Source organism: Furipterus horrens, unplaced genomic scaffold (genome assembly GCF_987537825.1).
Source record: "Furipterus horrens unplaced genomic scaffold, mFurHor1.1.pri manual_scaffold_17, whole genome shotgun sequence".
In the NCBI taxonomy this organism is placed as follows: domain Eukaryota; kingdom Metazoa; phylum Chordata; class Mammalia; order Chiroptera; family Furipteridae; genus Furipterus; species Furipterus horrens.
The window spans coordinates 11321920-11346453 of record NW_028327187.1 but is presented as its reverse complement, the minus strand read 5'-3'; the positions used below and the strand labels follow the sequence as shown (position 1 = coordinate 11346453).

At 52.9% G+C, this 24534-nt stretch overlaps 1 protein-coding gene across 3 annotated transcripts; it reads right to left on the bottom strand.

Moving 5' to 3' along the window:
* Positions 1-2762: 2762 nt before the first annotated feature.
* On the bottom strand, positions 2763-24200 carry NLGN3 (neuroligin 3). 3 transcript variants are annotated; one of them, XM_090264621.1, is made up of 8 exons: positions 24079-24200; positions 20832-21490; positions 20133-20192; positions 16219-16278; positions 14354-14503; positions 7736-7921; positions 4357-5146; positions 2763-3711 (listed from the first exon to the last, which is right to left on the bottom strand). In XM_090264621.1, exons 2-8 carry the CDS (start codon positions 21286-21288, stop codon positions 2868-2870), a joined length of 2547 nt encoding a protein of 848 aa, XP_090120747.1. In that variant the 5' UTR covers positions 21289-21490; positions 24079-24200; the 3' UTR covers positions 2763-2867. The 3 variants fall into 3 exon arrangements, with proteins under 3 accessions (XP_090120747.1, XP_090120748.1, XP_090120749.1); XM_090264622.1 differs by lacking the exon at positions 20133-20192; XM_090264623.1 differs by lacking the exons at positions 16219-16278; positions 20133-20192.
* Between the last annotated feature and the right edge of the window lie 334 nt (positions 24201-24534).

Genomic DNA, 24534 nt, shown 5'->3' with positions numbered 1-24534 from the left:
GACTGACGGAGTCACTTACGAAGTGACTTACGAAGTGCCATGATCACCTACGCATATCAGAGTGTTTCCTTGTGTCTAACTTAACCTTTCCCCCAGCATCATACTCAGAAGAAATGGCAGCTCTGTCCTTATTTAGGAGTGAAATCTTTAAAGATGATTTAACACACTTGTCACATAGTAGGTGCTCCACAGTTACTGAATGTTACCTCACCATGTTCCTCCTTTCTTTTCTTTTTGAAAGATTTTATTTATTTGTTTTTAGAGAGAGGGGAAAGGAGGGAGTAAGAGAGGGAGAGAAACATCAATGTGTGGTTGCCTCTCGCACACCCACAACTGGGGACCTGGCCCGCAACTCAGGCATGTGCCCTGACTGGGAATCGAACCGGTGACCCTTTGGTTCACAGGCCAGTGTCCAATCCACTGAGCCACACCAACCAGGGCTCCTCCTTTCTATATATATAAAAAATACCTAGTCCTTTGGCACATTGTTTTTGGTCTTCTCCAGACCCTCTCCCACTTTTCCACATACGCTGAAAATGTGTTGATCTGGGGCAGATGCATTAATGCTCTGAAAGGCATAACCAATGCTAGGTAGGGTGGAAAAAGCTGAGGACCATGGGAAAGGTCATATATCTCTGGACTGCATTCTAGGTCTGTTTGTAATGCTAACCATGACATTGGACTTTTCTGGGCCCATTTCTCCAATTGTAAAATAAGTGTGTTGGACTAGATGACTCCGAGGTTATTTCTAACGTTCAGAGTCAAACTCTGATTACTTCCCAGCAACTTCATGCTACATTTTTGTTATTATATGCTAGTATTCATGTTAGTTTGGGGAAGAAGATAGGCAGGGAGAGAGGAGAAACCAGTTCTACACTACGGACTCGTTCAGCTGTCACCCACCCTGACACTCTGTCCCCAGTTCTTTTGTTAACTATACTGTGTCAAGTCAATTACTGCCCATCTCTCTTGTCCCAGGCACCATATAAGTAGGTTGGTCCTTGGTTTTGGTCCTTGTGTGTACTACCTCGTGATCATACCCTCTGAACATCTTCCTGCTGTGTTGGTTCATCTCCCTTTATTATGTCAGGGTCACTTTGAAGAATTCTAATCCTGGTTTCTGAGGTGTCAGCAACCCCACCCGGCTGTCACACTTGATGAGCAGACTACTTGTTCAGCCCATTCAGGTCACTGAGAATAATATGAAATACCATAATGTTAACCCTGTGAACCCCACTGAATCTGTCCCCTAGGGTCTATATGGAACCCCTGATCGTAATCCTGGAGACAAATTGCTCCCAGAGCCCCAGTGACTTCTCCAGCTCCAATGCACAGAACAGGACACCAGCGTCTCCGGGGAGGAGAGGGCCCCTGCTCTGTCAGTCGCCCAAGGCCAGGGAGTCTGCAGACCTGGAGCCTCGCTGGATTCAGATATGAGTAAGAATTTCAGCATGTTAGAGCTCAGATCTCCTCCCAGCCCCCAGTCCAGGATGCGGGCAGGCTGGTGGCCCTGGTGGTGCGGGTAGAGGCGGCAGCAGCACGATGACGTGCAGAGGAGACAGAAGTGTTATTTTTGCCATTTCATTAGGAGGCCATGAGGCGCTAAGAGATGGCTTCAGCAGCAGGAACCCAGAGTCCTGGGGACGGCAACCTGATGAAGACTGGAGAGGCCTTCCTGTGGGCCCAGCTGAGCACAGAGCAGACATGCATCAGCTAAAGGCACAGGAGGCAGATGTCGCCGCTGCCAGTTCCTAGCCTGCAGAGGCACCCAGCTGGGAGGTCTGTCGGGGCGAGGCCTGCGCAAGGGAGGCAAGTTGGGAGTGCTAACTGGATTTTTTATTTTTATAACAAGACACTGTGTTTAAAATTTTTACAAAGGACAAACTCCATGGGTTTCCGTTAGTGTTTTAAGAACTTTTCTTTAAAAAAAAAAAAAAAAGCCAACAACAACAAAAAAACACTGCCTTTTGGAAAGAGAAATGACAGACACAAAAGAGACTGTAAATAAAATGGGGTGAATTTCTGATAGCATTACCCCAAGGGCAGAGGCAGAACCCAGATTATGCCTGGGCCCAATAAGGACGCCTCTACAGAACCTCATTCACCAAACCTATTCTGCAGACTCTGCAGCCCTCCACAGGGACACAGAGATGGCCGGAGAGTTCTCCCCTATGCCCCCCAACCCCACGCAGTGGTAGCCCCTTCCTCCTTCCCCCCCATGGTCTTACTCAAATCTGTTTCCCTCTCAGGGGTCCTGATCCTTGGTCAGATTGTGTGAGCACTGGGGTTTCCAGAGCCAGAAAGACCTGCGCCTGGGGCCTTCCCTTCTGTAGCCTCTTTGCACTCACAGGTCGGAGAAACATTTGTTCCAAATGTAGAAAATAAATCAACAAAAACAAGACCCAGAGAAAAAGACCAAGTCTGGGGGAGAAAGAGCTACCATGCTCTTTCCAGCTCCCAAGTCTGGAGTTGGTCGGTGGTGTGGTTCCAAGGGAGGCAGAGGGCGAGCACCAAGGGGGTGTCCAGCTGGTGCTCTCAGGCCCCCAGGAGCGTCTGGTCAGGCTCAAGGAGCTGGCTTCAGCTGCTGTTCCATGGGTCCTCGGCTTCCCAAGGACCCATTTGCGTCCCCATTTGAAGGGTTTGTTCAGGTTTACTTCCTTATTTGTGTTTTTGTACATGCGGGCGCATGTCCTCGTCTGTGTTTGTGCAGGTGAGTCTGCTGTTGGGTGTGGGTGCGTGCGTATACATATATTTCTGTGTGTGTGTGTGTGTGTGTGTGCGTGTGCATGTGCGTGCGTGTGTGTGTGTGTGTGTGTGTAGATCTGGGAGGGAGGGAGCCGGGAGATAGGCTGTGCTCTGGGCTGGAGCTATACCCGGGTAGTGGAGTGTGAGTGGGGCAGCCCAGTACTGTTGAACCCTGCGGCAAAGGTGTTATAGGGGTGCAACGTCTGCAGCCCTACCAGGGAATTGGGAATCATAGTGATGGTGTTGGGGGTCATGAGTGGGATATCATCAGGGGAGCGCCGCAGGGTCAGCGTGTAGTCGGGCAGCGCAGTGAGGCGCAGCGTGTCGTGGGGGGGGCCAGCCTCACACTCATGGTGGGTGGGGCCCAGCTGTAATGCTGCCAGCTCCTCCTCAGGAGCAGCTCCCAATTCGGGGGCCCCGGCTCCCCTCTGAGGGCTAGGCTGCCGCAGGGGCTCTTGCCGCCGTTTGTCCTTACGGTAGTAGAGGGCAGCGAAGGCCAGAACGTTAAGGAATAGAAGGGAGGCCCCCACGGCGATGGTGACACTTAATTCAGTGGAGTAGTCACGAGGGTTCTCCACCAAGAGTGGCCCCGCATCCTGACCCCCGTTCCAGGACCCTTGGGCATTCTCATTGCTATAGGCAGGGGAGATGGCTGGCCGCTTGGTGCTCCAGGTCTTGCCGTTGGGCCTTCGGGTGATGTGGGAGCTGTGGGTGGTATCCGGAGGCGGCACTTTGGTGGTCGTGGATGTATAGTGGAACATGTCATGCAGGTTGTAAAGGTGGGGCACCAGGTGTTTCCAAAAGGCCACCTTAGTGGCCCGGTAATGATCGCGGACCCTTGGTTTCAGCCCGATGTGAAGGTAGAGCTGGTCTCGGGGATTATATTTGGACCAGGCCACTTCCTCAAAGCGGTTGGCCTTGGTGTGAATGAACTTGGTGTCCTGGGGGACCGGCTTGTTGGGATCCCTGAAATACCACATGGAAATCTGGGGTTACCACTGTACCTAGATGAGGAAAGGGCTCAGCATTCTTCCTCTCACAGCCACCCCTAAACACCTCCTTCCCACTCTTAAACTTCCCACCATTTTCATCTTTTTCAGGGTCTGCCCCACTCCTTGGTCCACACTCCTTCCCCAGCCTTGCACTCCTACTGCCCACAGCTTCATGGAACCGTCTAAGCCTTCCCTGTGCCTGTCCTATAAGGTCATGCTGTGTAAGGTCACACTTTCTTCCCACATGCTACTGAGCATCCATGCATCTTTGCAGCTGCCCAGTTTTCCCGAGAGCCCTTTAAAGGCTCTTTTCGTGTGTACTTTATTTCCACTTCATGCAGCCTCTGACAATTTAATCTGGAATCCCACAGTTCAGCCAATGACTCTTGCTCCTGTTCAGTCTTAATGTTAACGGAGTTCTGAGCCTCAGCAACATTTTTGAGGGAAGGAAATGGCATGAAAGACTTCAAAGGAAGAAGTGGGGGTTGGGGGTTGAAAGGCTTACCAAGGAAGATTTGGGGAATACCTTAGGAAGGGAGATGATGGAAGAGGTTTAGATAGAGGAGCAGAGGGGATGGCATGCTGGGGTCCCAAAGAAGACCTCCTACTTTCTCCTTACCCGGTCTTGGCAAAGTTGGTCCAGTAGGTCATGACGACAGCACTGAGCATAACATCATTCTTGGAGAAGTTGCAGGGAAAGAGGTCAGTGGGGCCCACCATAGGGACCCCGAAAACATAGGGTACTTCGTCCCCATGAGCTGCATCTGACCAAGCAGGCTTCATGAGGCTCTGGCAGTGATGGTAGAAGGCGTAGAAGTAGGTAGGTGAGCCATAGCGGGCGTGCAGGTCAGCTGTTACTACTGAGGGCTCCACCCACTGGTGGTCCGTGAAAAGTGCCACCAGGGTTTTCCGGCGGGTCTCAGGGTTGTCACGGTCTGCCCAGTCTGTGTACATAAACTTGATGGTCTCACGCAGGGTGTCCTTTCCCTCAGGGTATCCATACAGATTGTCCACAAAGTTGGAGACTGAGTAGTCAAAGTCGGTGCCAGACACACCATCCTCAGGGTCCACCACCCCTTCCACAAACTTGAGCCCCTCGCCCTGGTTGACACCTAGCATGATATCATAGTTGAGGAACTCACCCTGTTCCATGAGAATCTCGGGGTCATCAGGAATGACATCGCCATCAATCACAGGGCCAAAGGCCACATGGTAGCGGGCTGGCTGGATGTCCTGCTCTACCAGCTCCTTGGCACTCTTTTGCCGAAGACAGTCCACCATATCCACTGTGTCTAGCACATTACAGCCCACCTTGTCTGCCAGCAGGCTCGTATACTTCACTGGTTGGTAGTTCACAGCCCAGCTGGACAGAGCAGAACCACTTTGGATAATGGCCCTCTGAAAAAGCCCTACGGAAGATAGGTAGCACCAGGTCACATCTGTCTTGTCACCCACAGCCCAGGCCCCCTTGCCTTTCTCTGTGGGACAAATCAAACACCTCCTCATTCCTTTGTTACTCGGGCTGCCCTACGGGTTGAATGGGCTGGGAAGGAGGAAAACCCTTTGGGCTGGGATGATTGGTGAGGACCAGAGGAGAGGTGTCTGGGTCCCTTCCCTGACTGGTCCCCCACTGCTTCTTGCTTCCTTGGCCTGGGGCAATGGTTGGTAACTTGGGGGTTAAGGACATGCCAGGAAGGATTAACCCCTTGGGTCCCAGACATCAGCTTCCTTATGCTCCCTCTCTTTATCTCTCCTTGTCTTCCCCTCTTGCTTCCTGCCCAGCTGGGCCCAGCTCTGTGCCAGCGCACCACCAGGGAGCTGGCACTTCCACCACAAAGGGGTCTTTTTCATGAGAGATGAGAAATGCAGGCAGGAGAGAGCCTCACATTCTGGGAGTTTGGGGAAGGATTTCAAGGGCAAAGGTCTTGGGGTCTGAAAGTCTCCAGGGCATGTGCCCTCTTCCCAGTCCATAGTTTTCAAAGACCCTTTCCTTTTCTCGAAGCTACTTGGGTCCAGATTTTCCCCTAGTTGAAGGGGAGCCAGTCCTCCAAGCTCAAAAAGGGAATGATTCTTTCTTAGGGAGGAAAAAAGGGTATAATTCTCTCACTGGCCCCAATATTGCCAAAGGATAAGCTGGGCCTCAGGCACACAGTCCCGTTCCTCTAAGACAACGGTTCTCAACCTGTGGGTCGCGACCCCTTTGAGAGTTGAACGAACCTTTCACAGGGGTTGCCTAAGACCATCGGAAAACACATATATAATTACATATTGTTTTTGTGATTAATCACTATGCTTTAATTATATTCAATTTGTAACAATGGAAATACATCTTGCATATCAGATATTTACATGACGATTCATAACAGTAGCAAAATGACAGTTATGAAGTAGCAACAAAAAAAATTTTATGGTTGGGGGTCACCACAACATGAGGAGCTGTATTAAAGGGTCGCGGCATTAGGAAGGTTGAGAACCACTGCTCTAAGAGAAAGACAGTTTGCATGGGCAGAAAGAGCAGGAGGGAAATACAGATGATGGCTTAAGAGACAGCCTCACTTTTCGGAAGATTGTTCTCCGTGAGTCAATGACAGAAAGGCAGAGAGAACAGATCCTTAAAGCAGCCGAGTCTGCAGAGACACAGGCCCCCTATGAGACAGAGCAGAGTGCCAAGAAAGGCCTTCTCCTCCCAGGGACAGCCCCCAGTCAGAGGCGGCACTGTTCGTCCCTGTTTTCAGACAGAGGCCCCCTCATAGCCGGTCACCTCACCCTCCTTTGTGGGAAAAGGACCGCTGCTCCCCTGACTATCACCTAGAAGCCCGTTCTAAGGTGGGATGCAGATCCCATCCCAGTCTTCCCCCACCAGGGTAGTCCCTGGAGAGATGGAGATGGAATTTCTAGATCAGAGAAGGTGATTCTTCTCTCTCAGAGAGACAGGCCTTCTTCAAAGAGAGACTGAAAGTCTTCTTGTGAGATTATCATGAACTCGTGGGGTTGATTTCAGTGAAACGGCCATGTGTTCTCTCACAGATTTCCTGACTCCATAGAGGGGCACCTTTACCTCTTAGACAGAGAATGTGCTGGAGTTCAGAGTGACGAGAACATTTCCTGTGAGAATGCAAGGGCCACTTTGGCCCTGGAGGCGGGTGTGTGGCTCAGTGGATTGAGAACTGGCCTGTGAACTGAAAGGTTGCCAGTTCGATTACCAGTCAGGGCACATGCCTGGGTTAGGGCCAGGTCCCCAGTTGCGGGCGCACGAGAGGCACCTGGCTGATGTATCTCTCATACACTGATGTTTCTCTCCCTCTCTTTCTCCTTTCCTTTTTCTTTCTAAATAAATACATAAATTTTTAAAAGGGCCAGTTCAGCCCCCTTGGAAGAGTCATGGGCAGAGGGACTCGGGACCAGGAGAGAGGGTTACCTAGGGGCTAAAAACGGGACAGCACGGGAGGAAGTCTGGAATCTGGTAATAGGTGGCCATTCCTGGTCCCACCGGTAAGCAATCCTCCTCCATCTCCCCCCTCAAGGACAGTTCCCTTCTTGTACAGACTTGTTCTTCAGAAAGAAAGGCAGAGAAGGAGTGTTTCTTACACTTAAAAACTACCTGCCACCGTAGGGCTCTACCTCGCAGTCACGTGTCCTTCCCAAACCGCAAGCTTTGCTGCCTCAAAAAGAACTGCCGTCCCTTTAGAGAGAGGCGCTGGGCTTCCACTCTCCCAAATAAGACTCCCACATCAGAAGGAGATGTGAATGAGATCACTTTCTCAAGCTGGAGGTGGGACTCTCTCCTCCCCTCTCTCTCCCTTTGGGAGAGGTCCTTCTTCCCCTAGCAAAACCTGTCCCTTCTGCTTCTCCCCGAAAGGACACTGAGCTCAGGGCGGGCTGATTCCCCCACTGCTCCTGCGCACGGAGCAGCCGCTCTGGCGCCTGCAAGGCCTGAGGCGCAGGGTGGGGAACCAGCGCGCTTTGGTCGTTCGTATTTTGCCCCCAGAGCTACTCACCCTCAGAGTGATGAGACAGTGTGAGGAGGCTGACACAGGACGCGCCGATGCCTGAGCCAAAGACGGTAATGCGGCGCGGATCGCCACCAAAGAAGGCAATATTCTCGCTCACCCAGCGGAGGGCCTGGATTTGGTCAAGGAGCCCATAGTTGCCCTTGGCAGCCTGATCTCCAGTGCTCAGGAAACCTGGAATTAAAAAAGGGCATGAAGACAGTGAAGACGGAGGGAGGGAGGACTGGGGTACATTGGCAGCAGGAGTCGGGGCTGTGAGGACAGAGGATGGGCATGCAGCTTAGTTCTATCCACCTAGTTGGTCCAGCACATGTCAGTACAGCAAGCATTGGCTCCCTGCCTCCCGCCATTCCCTGGTTTAGAGGGAGGGCATTTCCAGACCATTTGAAGGGGATGCCTCCAGTTGGGAGACTTAACCTGCAGGAACTGCAAATGGCCAGGACCCAGCATCCTCTGCCCTGATGTACCATCTGCAGCATGACTCAAGCACCTGGCAAGACAGAGTTCAAAACACAAGGGCCCTGGACTCAAATAGTCCTTGGTTCGAGTCCTGGCTCTACTACTTACTAAGCCATGTAGTTTTGGGCAAATTATCTAAAATCTCTGGGCTCTAGTTTCCTCTTCTGTAAAAAGGGATAAAAAAATTCTCCAATGGGTTGTTACAAGGATAAAAGGAGTATAAATAAACATCACCAACATGTTAAGCACATTGTCAATTTATAGTTTTATAGTTACTTCTCTTTCCCTTTTATTCTCTCTCTGAAGAAAGTGAAGATCCCAAGAGGCAAAAATCCCTAAGCTCTCCTTTCCCTTGCCATGCAAGTTAGTCCACCTGTACTTTTTCCCAGGGCCTCAGATGCCCCCTTCCCCTCAATTCCCAGGGCAGGTCTTCATTCCCTGCCTTCAAGGACCCAATGAATCAGAAACTCCGGGATGGGGCCCAGCAATCGCTGGGTTTAACACACTCTCCAGGTGATTCTGATGCCTGTTAAAGTTGCAAAACCCCTGGATTAGACCATCTTTTTCACCTGGTGGAGAAATAGGGGAAGTCAGTGCAGTGTGTTACCACAGAAACACGTCTTCCCACCCACCCAGTGGGATTTGCTGCTGAGGAGGCATGTCACCATGGAGACTACCTTCCCACCCACCTGCTGGGATTTGCTGCTGTGGAGACTTGTTGCCATGGAAACTACGTTCCCACCCACCTGCTGGCTATCCCACCAAGATGTCCTATATTACCCCCCCCTCCCGCTTCCATTTTAAGATGGATGCTGCTGCCTCATTTCATCCCTCTTCCCTGATCCCTAGTCTCCTCCAAAGGCTCTGTCTCCTCCCACACTAGGCTTTCAGAAGGGTTCTTTCCACATGGGTAGTTGTGGCACTCCTACACACTGGAAACCCATACCTGGATCAGTATTTTTTGACCCCACAGTGAAAAGCACATTCACAGCACCTGGCATCACCTTTGTGAGAGGCCATATTTGAGGAGGCTCCCTCAGCTCACAGAGAGCTCTCTGCAAGTCCTGGAAGTCCACAGGTAGAAGCTGAGTTCAAAAAGTCTCCAAGAGGCACAAGACCTCCTTCCTCACTCTCTCTCAAGTCTGTCCATTTCTAGCTACTGCAAGAGAGCTCATTTCACCCTCTTCAAGTGTGTTCTTAGTTTACATTTGGTACAATTAAGTATGTAAAGTACTTAGTTATTCCTCCCAGGACCTAGTCACGAACCCTCTTCAGCTCCAGGTTCCCGATGAGGCAATGAGGAGAAATTAGAGAAAGCCTGAATGACGATGAATGGAGGAGCCCTTGTTTCCCTAGACAGGGGGACCCGCTTCTCCTTAGCCGGGCCCGTTCACAAACTGAAGCTGTTCCCACAAGTCTCAAGAAGTATGCTGACCAAGCATCAGTTGACCAAGCCTTGAGACCTTCTGGACAAAATCACTGCATACTTCCCTTAGCCCACCTGTCCCCTCCCCCCACCCTTTCCCCATATCCTCTTTCCCTTTTCTCTCATTTGGGCAACAGCAGACCTGGCTTTAGCCTTGGCCAAGGAGGGTATTGCTCAGTGAAATGTGTCCAATACATCTGGCTAACCAGGAAGAAGAACCTGCCTTTGGATGAAGTAAAGTGGATTGCTCCAACATGTACCGGTTTCCTGGATTAGGAACAAAGGCCTGAAAAGGCTGCGGGGGGCGTTCGACCATCACTCGCAGCTCCCTCAGCTGCCAAGAATGTTGGGATAAGAAAGAAGCACTGAAGCCCTTGGAGGATGCCCTGTCAACCCTCCCCATTACCAGAGTCCTGCTTGAAGTGCTATACCCAGCAGGCTCAGGAAGATAATACAGCAAACACGACCCTCCACAAGCCTGCCAAAGCTGGCAGTCTGGGACAGCACTCATCCACTGCTAGCTCCCCTGTAGCTCAGCCATCCATGCAAAGCACGTGAGAATGAGGCTGAAATACCAAACTTCATAAACTGTCAGAATAAATCTAAGCCAGTCTCCCTGGGCCCAAGTCTAGGCTGGAGTACATGGTAAGTTGCTTGTCAACAGAAGACAGGGGAATCTGGCACATGGTATCAAAACCAGCTATCTGCCTCTGGCTAGTGTGGTTCAGTGGATTGAGCGCCGGCCTGTGAACCAAAGGGTCGCTGGTTCAATTCCCAGTCAGGGCACATGCCTGGGTTGCAGGCCCGGTTCCCAGTTGGGGGCGTGTGAGAGTCAACCAGTCGATGTATCTCTTACACATTGATGTTTCTCTCCCCCTCTTTTTCTTTCCCTTCCCGTCTCTCTAAAAATAAATAAATAAAATCTTTATTTTAAAAAAACAACAACAACAGATATCCATTGTCACACAAGCCTTGATGTTTTACCAGGTTTTCGGTTTGCCTGAAGGATACCTGAGCAAGGATGTAGGATTAAATTCTGGAACCCAGAGTAAAACTTGGCAAGCCCCTATTTCCTGAGCCCCAGGGATAACTACATCCTATATCCTGCTGGGGTGCCTTTTTTTTGTTGGTCTCAAGCCCAGTGGGGGCATCTCAGATAATAGCTACTGCTCTGCCTTGGACATTGTCCAAATACATGAATTACCCAAGATGTCTAAAGAAGCACCTTAGAGTGAACTTCCTGTTTGGGTTCAGCGCTCCAGAGAAGTGATGGGAGGGAGAGAAAATGAATACATATACAGCCGGTCCTCAAATAATGTTTTCTTCATCATTTCATTGTAACGTTATAATGTTGATGAGATGTGGTAGGAACTTAACTCTTGTTTGTATCAATTAGCCTGCGATCTAACAGAATCTGTCAACAGTGTTAAGTGAGGACTTACTATAATCAAGGTCCAAAACTGGCCACCTGTTCTGGAATGGTTTAGGAAACAAAACAACAAAACAACAAAACCTCAATTACACTGAGGAAAATTCCAAAACGTCAGGGACAAACCCATGTTCCACACTTGGTGCGAAGAGACAAAAACATTGTGTATGTACCCAGAATCCAATCAGTGGCTTACTGATTACATTTGTGTTCCAGTGCAGGCACTGAATAATACGCAGGAAGCAGTAAAGAACTTCTGACCGAATCTTAGTTTATGACTCCTTCTGAGGTTTGGGTAGTATCATTTTGATCATTAACTGCTTATGCCCAAAGAATAATATTTCTGCCCCCAGATATGCTGTTATGGTTATCCAAATGAGAGGAGGTTGTAAAGTGGGGGGTTTGCAACCGGATTTCACAGAGAGCTTCAGTGGGATCCATGAAATCATTTCTGTGTGTGTGTGTGTGTGTGTGTGCGCGCGCACGCGTGTGTATGTGTGTTTCCAGGGTCCATAGTTTTCATCAGAACCTCAAAGGGGCCCAAGGCTCCCTGAAAGATTAAGAACTTGTGCTGCAGAAGCTTAAGGATCAGAACAGCTGAAGGGCCGTGAAGTAATCAGCAGGTCAGTCACAGGGATAGCTCCCCAGCAACAAGCTTCTGCGCATCACACAGCTCCCAACTGACCCTTCAAATCAGAGTCTCTCCTGTCTCCTGTCCACCTCCTTTCTGTGTCAGTCACCTTTTCCTCTTTGCTCTCTCCTGTCCTTTTCTTCTCTTCCTTACGTTCTCCCCTCTTCTTGCCCCCTTCTCTTTTCTCCATCCCTGGCCAGGGCAATAATACGGAACTGAAGCGTATCCTTAGTATTCTCTGCACTTTCCAATACACCTCTGAGGGTAGAACTTTGTGTTTGTAATTTGTAGAAGCCCGCCCCGAGTTGAATGTTTTCTCTTACTGTCACTAAGAAAAGAAAGTGGCAAAATTCCTTCCAGCCTGAAACTGCCGGTTAAGTGTGCCTGGATATCAGTGTGTGAGTGTGTCTGCATGGGCATCACTCTTGAGGAACCACGCAGCCCTGGAATGTGGGTTTGCAGCCACCTTCACGGGATGTTTTTACTGTCAGAGACTCAAAGCCCCTTTCTTGGCAGGGCGGGGCAGCGCAGCTTAGGAGAGCCCTGCTGTGATGTCCGGGGCACCTCAGGGAGACGGGAACAGCATCACGAGGAAACCCAAAGCATGTCGCACACGTGCGGACTGGGGAGGTGCCCTGCGTGCTTCACACCCGGTCTCCAGATGCCACTGAAGGGAACACAGGCTCCACTTTTTCCAGGGAAGATCCCTTCTCCAGTCTAAACGCCCAGACAGAGTCTTGCTATCCCACGTAATATTAAAGGTAAGTCAAGAGGAGATTGCCTTTTTGCATACATAACCGCACCCACCAGTGAAAGGCTGTACCGGGCCCTCTGGGATTAGAACTGGCAAAGCAATATACTCAAAAGCAAATGGAAATGAGGTGCTGTCAGCCAACTAGCCATGCAGGAAGCCATGCCTAATTGCTGCTTCAGCACGCAGGCCCACGGACCCAGCAAACAGCCAGGGCCCCCACTGCAGCTCTGAGGAAACAGCCCTCCAGGAAGGGGTTGGCTTCTTCGTGCTGCTCCAGGGATCCGGGGCTGCATGTGCCCTCTGAGGCCTAGGTGACCAACCGAAAGGAAGCAGGGACCTGTATGCTTAGTCACCCTCTCTGAGGCACTTGTTTATTACTTCGAGACCTTTGTCACATATAGGTATCGACAGAGACCAAGGAAACTACAGGGTGAAGTGGCAGCCTAAGTCGCTGAAACAAGCGTGTGGATGACAGGGTACATGTGGGGACGGGCATGTGGGTGTGTGAGAAGAGGCACTTGTGAAATAAGTGTGTATGTGTGACAGAATGTGTTTGTGTAATGCGTGGGAGCATACAGAGATGTATGCACGGACAGAGTAGAAGAAATGTGTACGTGTGTGTATGTGAGGTGTATAAGTGTGGGTGTGCATTAGTGTGCGGCTGAGGAGAGATATGTGTACACGAACAGCCAGGTGTGGGTATACGAATGTGTATACATTTGTAGGGTAGGCGGGGAGTTACGCACTTATGTATGTGTTGGGTGTATACATGCAAGGTATGTATGGATGTGAGTGTGCGCATGGGTATATGTGTAGGGGGTCTATGAGTGATGCAGATGTAGATGTGCAAGCAGGGATGTGAGAGGCGTGTGTGTAGTATTTGTGTATGTGTGGGGTTGGGGGTGTGGATGCGCACGTATGGGTGTACTTGTGTATACGTAGGAGGGATACTATAGGTTTGTGTTTATGTAGGGAAGGCGAGGGACATATGTGTCTACATGGTTGTTGGATGGATCCGTAAGTGGGGTGCATAGGGGGAAATAACTGTGTGAAAGAAATATTTCTGTACATTTAAGGTATACATGCGTGGGCTTGGTGTATGGAATGTGCGGGATGTAGGTCTTTGTGTGGTGCATACACATGGGGTAAAGTGTAACTGTGGTTATGTACAGTGTGTGTATGGGTGTAGATATGGTTATAAATATGTGGTGGCAGAGATCTATGGACGCATGTGTGTGTGAAGGGGAGAGGAATCTGTGTAGGTGTGGGGTAGGGACGTGGAGTGTATAGAGATCTATGGGCGTGTGGATAAGTGTGTGGGGAAGACTACTGGTGTTCAGTGTGTATAAAATGCTGGGGGAATGTGTGTATATGTTAGGGGGTCTAGAGATGTGGATGTGGGGGTCTATGCATGTATGGACGTGTCTGTGCTTGTGGGGGTGAGTGAGAAATCACCGTATGCATGAGGGTGAACGAGGGCAGTGTGCATGTGTAAACATGTGAGGGTGTGTGGCTATGTGGATATGTGATTGGCTAGAAGGAATATCTGTGTGTGTGTGCGGGCTGTTCAGGACTGCAGGACTGTGTGATGTCGGTGGGTAGGGATGAAGACAGGACACTAGAAAATTAATGGGCCTCCCAAGACCCAGCCAAGCAAAAGCCTGGAAGCAGAGCCCAGGCTTAAGGCCTAAGAGAAAGTGTGAAGTTTGAATTGAACACCCAGGAAAGGGCCTGGGGACACAGGGAAGCTCCCTTCACTTGGGTAGGGGTAATGGGATAACAACATTCTGACTATGCTCATTAGCGCTAGCTAGAGAACCAAGGCCACCAGGTCTTAACTCCCAGCACCCTTTCCTCCCTCCTTGAGAACCCAGGCTTCCTCGTAGGTGCCTAGCAGGGAACCATACCTAGCACCCCAACCCGATAGTTGAGGGTGATGACGATGACGTTGCCATAACTGGCGAGGACGCTGCCATCAATCATGTTGCCTGTCCCTTCCATGTAAGAGCCTCCATGGATGTAGACCATGACGGGCTTAGCGCCACTGTCCCGGATGTCTGTAAGGAGAAGGGGTGAGATACAGGCTGGGTAGGATGCCCTTCCTCCCCCGCCCCTGCCAGCCCTGGGGGGGGGTGTTGTGGACATCAAAGCTATCCCAGGTGCCAGGACACCACCGCCATCTCTGAGGGCAGGACTCACGGGGCTGTTCAGCCTGGAGCTCAGGCACCAGCCAGAGACACTTGGACTTCAGTGATGTTTTTAACGACTCTGGTTTCAAGTGCCTCCCAGCAGCCAGGCGTGCCTGATACAGCAAGGCCTAGGTAGGCTGTGGGTGGGTCCTGGAGGTGGAGGAGGAGGGCGGTCACAGAAGGAAGAGGAAGGGCTGGTCCCTTGGCAGGATCAAGTGAGTCCCTGCCCTGGGCACCCAGGAGTCCTGGGACCTGATATGGCTTTAGAGAGCAGGGGCTGGGGAGCCCTGGAACCCCCAAGACTAGACCAAGTTCCATGGAAATATGGCCATTGGCAGCAGCCGGCCCCCCAGTGCAGACAGAGACAAGAGGGGTGGGAATAAGGGGTAGCACAGGGAGAGAACAAGGAAGAATGTGGGGGAAGGGGAGTGAATGGCAGAGATGGGGTAGGGGGAAGCTTAGTGACATGGTTTCTCAGCCATGTGCTCGTGTACCCCATTCTCCCCAGGCACCAGGCAGGCTTATGTGGAGCCACTGGGGACGTGGAAGAGGAAAGGGCAGAACTAAGACGGAGTGACCCTGCCCCGCCCCCTGTCCACATTAGATGAAGATGGGGCCTCCCAGAGGCCATACAGCAAGGGACCTTAAAGTAGCTGCTCCCCAACCCCAGCAGCCTGGGGGCAGGGGTGGGACGGGCGGTCAGGAGGAGGCTTCGGCCTGATCATCTCTACCTGCAGCCCCTCAACCCTTGGCCACCACACAGCCCTACCAGCCACCAGCGGGCCCCCTGAGCTGTCTGGCCCCTCCGAGGGAGGAGGGGCAAGGCCCAGCCGTGGCGGTAGAAGGGAAATCTCTGTGCTGCCGAGCAAACACAACCTGTTTTCCCAAGGACGAAGGAAGACTGCGTCAGCCATCACTCAAGGATCTCATGCCATCTAGCAACTGCACTGTGGTGCCCTCACCCCAGCCTGGCGCCTTAGTCCCCAGTTCCTGTGGCCCTGCCCTGAGCCCGCTGCAGCCCTTGGCCCCAAGGCCATCTCTGTCTTGCTAAGAGAAGGCTGGGGAGGTTCTAGCTAGCACTGCTGTCCAACCCCTTTCCTTTGTGGTTCCTCACTCCTCAGTTCAACATCCTGCTGAGCCCCTGTCCCAGCAGCCAGTCTCCCCAGAAAACACAAGCGTCCCCTCAGTGAAACAGGCATCTCCTCACCCTCCCTCAGCCCTGCTTTCTCTCCACTCTCCCTGCTTCTCAGTAGGGGCACGGACCCATCAACCACAGCAGATGGGGAGGAAGATGTCTCCGGCAGCCCCGCTTGCTACTGTAGGACTGAGAATGGGAGGGGGAGCGGGGTGAGGACTTCCTCGTAGCTCTGCTTGTGGTCCCCAGCTCCCCGCCAGCCATGTCCATCACCCTGGAACTCCCAGTGGCCAATCAGGCCAAAGATGGATGAACAGCTCAACAGCTTTGTACAAAAACAGAAACACACCAACGGACGGACAGACAGACAGACGGGGCTTCTCCCCATCGAGAGGGGGAGGGGCTCTGTGCCATGCACCAGCCGCCGCGCCCTGCAGCCCCCAAATACCTTCATCTTCATCCCCGTCATTATCCGCTAAGTCCTCGCCCTGTTTCTTAGCGCCGGATCCTGGGGACCAGACACAGGGAGACACAACAGCACAGAACAGAGAACAAAACAGAGAGAGAATTCAAAAACAGCGTGACTGCAGTGTGGCCCAGCAAGCCAGCTCGGGGCCTGGGCCCAGGACAGGCAGGAAGGATGGCAAGAACTGAGGGAATGGGTGGGCTGAGGCCCAGCCCTTCATCAGGATGATGGTGTTGCAGGCCCCTGCTGTGCTGGCCTCCCTGCACCTCCCTGGCCCCAACAGCCCATCTTGACCAACCACCTTCCCAGCTAGGGAGGAGGTAGCAGCAGGTGGGCCAGGGCACAGAGCCAGAGAGCCGCTCAGGGAAGGGATTTCTCCCATCTGCGAGGGGCTGTGCATGTGCACACAGGCAGGCTGAGCTGGAGAGCAGGGGCGGGCACTGAGTGTGCGAGGCAGCATTGCCAGCACGTGTGGATACGGATGCGAGCTAGCAGAGCGCAGCCCTGCGCTCCCTGGGCCCAGTGAGCAGGCTCCAGCTGGGCCTCAGCTGACCCTGAGTCCCACAGGAGAAAATGGGAGATGAAGCTGTCCCTCTGGTCTTCCTTGTTGGGGCCTCTGCTCTGGTTAATGGCAAATGGGGTTCCTGCCCATAGGAACCAGGCCTGAGAGCAGCAAGCTTTGCTCTGAGATCTAGAGAGAGCCGGAGAGAGGAGGGCAAGAAGGAAGAGGGAAGAGAGCAATGGGGGTACGGAAGAGAGAGAAAGAGAGAGAGAGATGATGGTAATAGTTCCTAGTATGTACGTACTATGTACTGAATATTTATCATGTGCTGGACACTCTACTTCTGCCATGTGGTTTGATCCTTACAGCCCAGTGAGGTGGCTACTATATTCTTGCTTTACTGATGGGGAAACTGAGGTTCAGAGAGGGCAAGTGACTTGCTCAAGATCACACAGCTAGAAAGTGCTCGAGGTGAGAGTCAATCCCAGGTCTGCTTGACTCCAAAGCCCATGGTCTTTCCACTGCACCATGCCATCTTGTGGGGGTAGGGGAAAGGGAAGGGAAAAAAATCAATGAGAAAAGAGGTGGAGCATGGAGGGGAAGGGAGGGAAGGGAAGGAGAGAAAAGAAGAGCTCAGAGGAGAGAAGAGAGACATTTAGGACCTGGGGGTTAACTGGCACCAATTCTTCTTCCTGTTCTAAGGACACGAGAAGTGCACCTTGAGAATGAATGGCCCTGCCTGGATGCCGGGTAGTGTGTGCAAACAGAGGTCCTTCTGCTGGCATCCAGGGCTTCCCCTCTTCTCTAGGACACCAGATCCTCTCAGCCTGGAGGCAGCAAAGAGCCTTCTCTCTCAGCTGGCCTGGGCTCCGAGTGGCTGAATTCCCTTCCAGCTATTAATCAAAACAGGAACCGCCCTCATAATACAAAATGGCTTTTCAACCGGGGCATGAGCCCAGCGCAAGGGGCAGCAACTGCCTCCAGCTTCCCAAACTTGCCATGGCATCTCTACCGTCTTAACACCTGCCGTCACTGCCCCCAGAGACCCTGTGGGACACGGGACATTACCATCCACACAGTGGACAGCGCCTCCCTCCCACATGGAAAGGTATCAGTCATCCCTAAACATGAATTTCCTCCAACTTGATGGGGCTCAGGGTGAGGATGGGGCAGGTTTTGCCTAGGAAATCCTTCACTTCCCATGGGTCCCTGACTTAGAAGATGCATCCCTTCCCCACCTCCCCCTCCCAGAGTGTTCCCGGGTTGCTGCACTGTCCCAGCCTCCTCCACACAGATGCTTTTGCTCCTCCAGCTTAGCACCTGCTGAGCAACTCTTTGCTGCCATGCCTGTCTCCCAGGCCAGCTGGCCCACCATCTCCCATCCTGACACGGTACCACTGCGTAATGCCAGGCAGGCCAGCTGTGCCTTTCCTTAAGAACACAATCCTAACCACCTCTGTGGATGAGTTTCCTCCAAATAGCCAATGGACCCTGGATAGGGAACTACTTTGAACAGCTAAATGACCCAAAGACCTCCCCGACACTGTCCAAAACCCCACTTCCCAAGGCGGCCTGTGGGGCCTAGCTAAACCGGCTGAGACCAAATACTAAGCTAGGAGCTTCTTCAGAGCAGTGATCAGACCTTCAGTTATTTCTAAATCTTTCCTCTGTCTCATTTACCTCCCTCCACATTCCAACAACACCTAGCATTTGGCCTTGCCTGCAGTGAACTATCATGAGCAGTGTGTGTATCTGAGTGGAGCTTGCAGCCTGCTCCCTAGCAAAAGTCTCAGGACTGGAGTGGACTGCCCTAGGCTCTTACTGGGACCCTGGGGAGATCCTTCCTCCCAGGAAAGGGTTAAAGTTAAGGTCATTTCCTACCCCCCCCCCAGTAAGTAACTCATAGGGGCCTGCTTCCTGAATTCATTGACAAGACAATGGTATGTTAAGGACCGACCAGTCCTCTACCACCTTCAGTTGTGGACATAGAGGTTCTTCAAGGAAAAGACTTGCCTAAGGTCTCACTGTGAGTTAGCAGCAGAGCTGGGACTCACTGGGTCAGGCTTTGTGACTGCCAGACCTGTACTTTTGCCGTGGCGCCACAGTGTTTCTTCATTTGTAAAAAAAAAAAAAAAAAGTGTTTACTGATAGACTACTGTGTGTAGGGTCCTGGGCTGGTGTGGGGATAGGGTGGAACACTCCTGCGGGGCAGCAGGTGCCACTCACTGCTTAGTGTGCATCAAAAGCACTCAGTGCGCATGCCCAACATGGAGATCCTAGGCTCTGCTCCCTGGGGTTCTCACTCAGCAGGGAGCACCTGGTCCCACTTAGGGAAACCCTGCTCTAGGATTTCAAACGAAAGCAAGCTCCAAGCTTGCCAAAGGGTTGTAGGGATCAGGCTGATTTTCCACCAGTTCCTTAGGCTGTTACTGTTTCCAGTTTGGCCCAACCCATTCGCACTTCACCGGTTTACAGAGTTGGGGAGGCGGGAATGACCAGACAGGAGTTGCCTCGCGTGCTACAGTGGAAAGATCGCTGCCCTGAGGGTCAAGAGACCCAGGTTTTAGTCCCAGCTCTGCCACAGACCAGTGATGGGGCCTTGAGCAGCAGCAAGTCACTCCCCTGGGTCTGCTTCCTCATCCATGAAATTGGGATACCGATTCCCGCCTTAGAAGCTTCCAGAGATGTGGGGAGGATTTTATGAGCTAAGTATGAAAGCACTTCACAGAAAACATAAAGTGCTATTCGCACATGAAGATGTATCATACAGGGGGAACAAATTCCTCCCAGTAAGAGGGTCAATTTAAAATGCACCATCTTGTGCTCCCTTTAGAGTGCATAGTTCCCAGAGGCCTCCCAGGTCTCCCACCAGACCAGCCCCAGTCAATGGGCTATGTTCTGGCTGGAGGTGCGGCAGTTGGGTGGCAGGGTTACTAAGCCTATGTACAAGTTTGGTCTCAGTTTCAGGGCTGAAGAGTTAAGTCTAGCCTATCAACCCAGGAAAGAACTCGGAAGGATGAGCCCAAGGCTCCCCCACCAGGAACAGGGCAGAGCCTCTGGCCCCCCCCTTGGCTGCGTTGAGCTCTCCTGAGGTGGCCTGAGCGTGAGGGACCAGCGGCTCTGTCTTTGGCACACGCTTGCGGGTGGAAGTAGGGGCTGGGAAGATCAGAAGAAATGGGGTTGCCACTTCTGCTCTGAACCTGCCTTAGGCCACCAAACCTTCCCTGAAAAGGCAGCCGAGGCCCTTGGACGAGGTGGAGCTTAAGGCTGCTCACCAACCGCCCCCTGAGCCTGGGCTACTTGAAGGAAGGCTGGGTCTTCAGGGGCAAGGGCAGGTGGGCAGGCAGCCCTCCCTCTCTCTCTCTCTCTCCCTCCCCGCCGGCTCGCTACCTACCTCCTTTCCTACAAATTTTCTTGTTGGGCTTTCGGGCGCATTCCTTGGAAATCCGCTTTACTGTAAAATGAATAAAAAACTAAAAAATAACAGGAGGCCTCTGCCCAGGGTCATGCACCACCCCCACCCCCAGGCCCGAAGAGCTGCTCTGCAGGTGGCACATGGCAGAGAGCCTGTCCCATCATCTCCTTGTTTCTGTCACTTACCTTAATGTGACCCCCGCGGGAGGAGGCACCAGCTAGTCAAAGAGGAGGCACCTAAGCAGTGCTCACCAGGCTTTTCCCCACCCCCCACACACACCAAGCTCCCTTGGCTACGAACAGCTACCACCTCTCAAAAGCAGGTGGAATGGCAACAAGGGGGTTTGGTGGAGCCAGCATCCTCCCGCGGGCAGCTGCTGGCAGTAACCCATACTCCCCCAGGAGCCCCCCATCCAGCACTCTGGCCCTAGACTTGTCAAAGCTCTCAGGCCTGGCCAGGCCCCTCCTGGTAACAGTGTCACTCACACGTGGGAGCTCAGACAATGCTGGGACAGGGAAGAACAGGGAGGAGGGAGGGGAATGCCAAGCAGAGTGATGGTTAGAAGCATTTTCACAGACAGACAGATGCATGCTGCAGGGCACACAACCACATGCAAGCCAGAGACACAGCAGGGCAGGTGGGAGGCGGGGGGCGACAGCGCCTGGCCGCAGCACTCACCATCCTCCGTGGGCACATAGACATTCAGGTAGAGGCAGTCTTCATTGGGCTCCTGGATGTAAGTGGCGACGATGTCCAAGTTGGCAGTGAACCAGACGGGAAGCATGACTTCGGGCACAGCTGTATGGATGTTCTGGGGGCACACTGGGGGAAAGTGTGTGGCGTTCCGGATGCCTGACCAGGATGGGGGTGGTTCAGGGGGCAGGAACCGTTTCTCGCCGATCGGAGGAGCTGCGTAGGGCACCCCCAGGTATTGGTCCACAGGCCCCAGGATCTCACTGGGCAATGGTACCCGGGCACCCCTTAGCTTCCCAAAGTGAGTATTGACTGTGGGTGCCGGGGCCTGAGTACTGGCCCTCAGCACCAAGCCGAGAAACCACAGGGTGAGGCACAGGCTCCGGCCAGCTGTGGGCTTGGGGCTCAGGGACAGCGAGGACAGGCCAAGCCGCAGCCACATGTTCCGGGCAGGGGGACTGGCAAGAAAGGCAGACTCCAGGGTCACAGCATCAGCCCAATAGGCAGCCCCTTCATGGCCACACAGACTGGAACCTCAAAACCAAGCTCTTGAGGGACACCTGCAGGTGATGGGCCACGTAGAGAGAGCAGGTCGTCCAAGCACCACAGCTTCAGAAAAGGGACTCCCTCAGGGCCAGACAGGCCTGTGGAAAGAGGGAAGTGTTTGTCATTCAAGACAGTCAGGAGGACTTTGGGGTGGGTCTTTGGGGCCATGCTGGACTTAGTCTATTTCTCGCATAGTTAGGAGAGGTTTCACTTGCTCACGGGTCCAGGGACCCCCAGATGATCTCTGCTGCCAGTCAGAACCATTCTACGTGCCTGGCCATGGTTGGAAAACCCAAGGGTATTGAGAGTGACAGTGGTTGCCACTACAAGTTCTCAGTCCCCAACCTGAACTCCTCAGCCAATAGAGCTCATGGGGGCCGGCTGGAGCCAGAGTCACATGTGGTAGCAGAGCTGAGGAGAACTGGCACTAGAGTTTAGGTCCCTGGCCATGCTGCAGGACCACTGAGCGCTCTAGCCCCGACCCTCCAGGCAGAAGCCCATGAAGGGACTTTGGTGTCAGGAGATAGGATTGGTAAACTCGCTCTGGTACTCTATGGCATGAGAAGGGAAGGTGGCAGATAGGCAAAGGGTCCCGCAGAGAGACCCCTCATGTTCACAGGGTTGAGGGCAGGTGTGGGGCGGGAGCAGGGGCAAGATGACCATTTGCCAGAGACCCTTCTGTACATTTCTCCTCAGCTGTGAGTGCTCCGAAATCCTTAAGCCTCCGTCATTTCTGTCAGCTATGTCTGAGTCACACAGAGTGCCAGAACTCAGGCAGAAACCCTTCTGCCTGGCACCCTAAGCATTGTTGATGCTCAGCCAGCAGAAAATAAACAGCGGAGTGCGGGGAACACACACTCAGAGACTCACAGAAATAAACTCACAAAGTCTCAAAGAGGGAGTGACATAGACCAAGCCAGATAACACATGGCAATATTCACTCATGGGGATGTACATTTGTTCTAGACCCACAGACATCCCTTCATATAGGGCCACGTTCTGAGACAGAGCATTACCGGTCCAGAGACTGAGAGAGACATATGTTCAGAGACACACAGACACTTGCAAAAATATAATCACACACCCTGCTCAGGTGAATCTCCAGAAACACATGCAGCATGAGGATGACATAGGTGGAGACAGGAACAGAAATAGCAACACAATCAAGACACAGGGCCTTCTGACAGTTGCACGGTCAACACATATCCACAGGCACACAAAGACAATCGTGCATGGACACACACGCACACTATTTTATTTTCCCCCATTTCTCCCGCTTTCCAACATTGCAGACCTTCTCCTTTAAGACTTTAAGAACTGCTTGAAGGGGTGGGGGAGGGAGATTGGGAATGCCAGGCAATCGGCCACCTCGAGAGGGGAATGAGAATGTGTGTGTGTGTGTGTGTGCGCACGCACGCACGCGCGTGCATATGTGTGTGTGTGTGTGTGTGTGTGAGAGAGAGAGAGAGAGAGAGAGAGAGAGAGTGAGAGAGAGAGAGAGAAAGAGACAGAGAGAGAGAGAACGAGAGACAGAGAGAGACACACAGAGAGGGCGTGCGCCAGCGCAGAAGGAGGGTGGGCAAAGCAGCTAAAGGGGTGGGATCTCAGAGGAAATGGGGAGCAAAGTATGGGGGGGTTAGATCCCAGGCACTGCCCATAATGTACCCGGGTGGGGGGAGGAGGGGCAGGAGAAGGAAGGGGTAGGAGTAGGGAGGTGGGGCAGGAGGGAGTGGGTGTGTGTGTGTATGGGGGGGGATAGTCCGCAGCTGAGTTCACACAATCCCCCCATTCACCATCTCCATGGCAACTCTGGGGCACAGACCGCTCATTCACACGGCTTCCCCACCAGCACCCCCCCACCATTAACCCTCTCAGTGCCGCCCCTCCCCACAAATTTCATTAACCCTTTCAGAATGCCTCCCTCTCCAGTACCCCTTCGGCGCCAAATGTTGATCCCCTTTGAATCAATTCCCTGCAGCCCCTCCCCCGTGAACACCTAGACAAATCGACCCCCAAATGCCCTCTGTACCCTAGGACCCACTGTGAGTCTCCAAGTCTAAGATCTGCATCCTGGTCCAACTTGCAATTTGAGAGAAGACAAGGGAGGAGGCAATGCCGGGGATTAGAATGGCATCTGGGGGTACTTCTCAGGCTGGAGCAGCACTGGGCGAGGGACATTGTGCAGGAATGCACTGGTATTGCAAACCGCAGTGTTGGGGGCTACAAGGGCTCCGAGCAGAATTGAGGGCTGCAGCTGCATTGGAATGGGGGAGGATAGGATAAAGGCCTCTGTTGGGGGGGAGCTGCAGAGAGTGGGGGAGGGAGCCTGGCTCTGAGATGCTATGATGGAAAAGGAATGGGGCTGCACTGCAGGGGAGGGGGGACTGGCAACGTGCAATACAGGAATGGTGTTGGGGGTCCTCAGTAGGGGTATTTTGATGAGCATGTGGGCCGGGCTGTGGAAATAGAGGGACCATGGGCGGGAGGATGACAGGGATGCAGGATTTGGGGAGGTGGAGGAGCGAAAAGGGAAGGATTGGGGTGTCAGGGGTGATATGGAGAACATGGGGTTGAGAAGGATGGGGAGCACTGACTGGGGAGTGGAGGAGCCCGAGACTGGGAGGGGATAGGATCGGGGCAGGCTATGGGCAGCTAAAGGATGAGAGACCAGGGCAGGCGGCCTCACCTGTTCCCCGGGCTGTTGTGAGCCACCGAACCGGGCCGCGGACCACCCATGTCTCCAGGCCAAGGGCTCTGCACCCGAATCCCCGAGATCTGCTCTCCGGCTGCCTGGCTGCTGTGCCCGCGCACCAAGGGGGCGCGCTGCGCGTGCCCGGACACAGGGGGCGCGGTCCCTGCCATTAACTCCTTTTGTGCCGGAGATGGCTCAAGTCCTGGGGCATGGCCCAATTCCTCCCATGGTCATGTGCTCACTCTTCCTCACTCACTGCTCACGCGATCCCTCGTCCTCACACAAACGCCACCCAGATCACAAACAGGTGATCTTTGAGGGCAGCTAGTCCCAACTTTACCTGCAAAGCTTGAAACCTTGAAACAAAGGGAGAAACTGAGGCACTGCCCCAGGAGCCCCTCAGTCTTACTCCGCAGACACATCTCTACCTCACTCAGCATCCCTCACCCC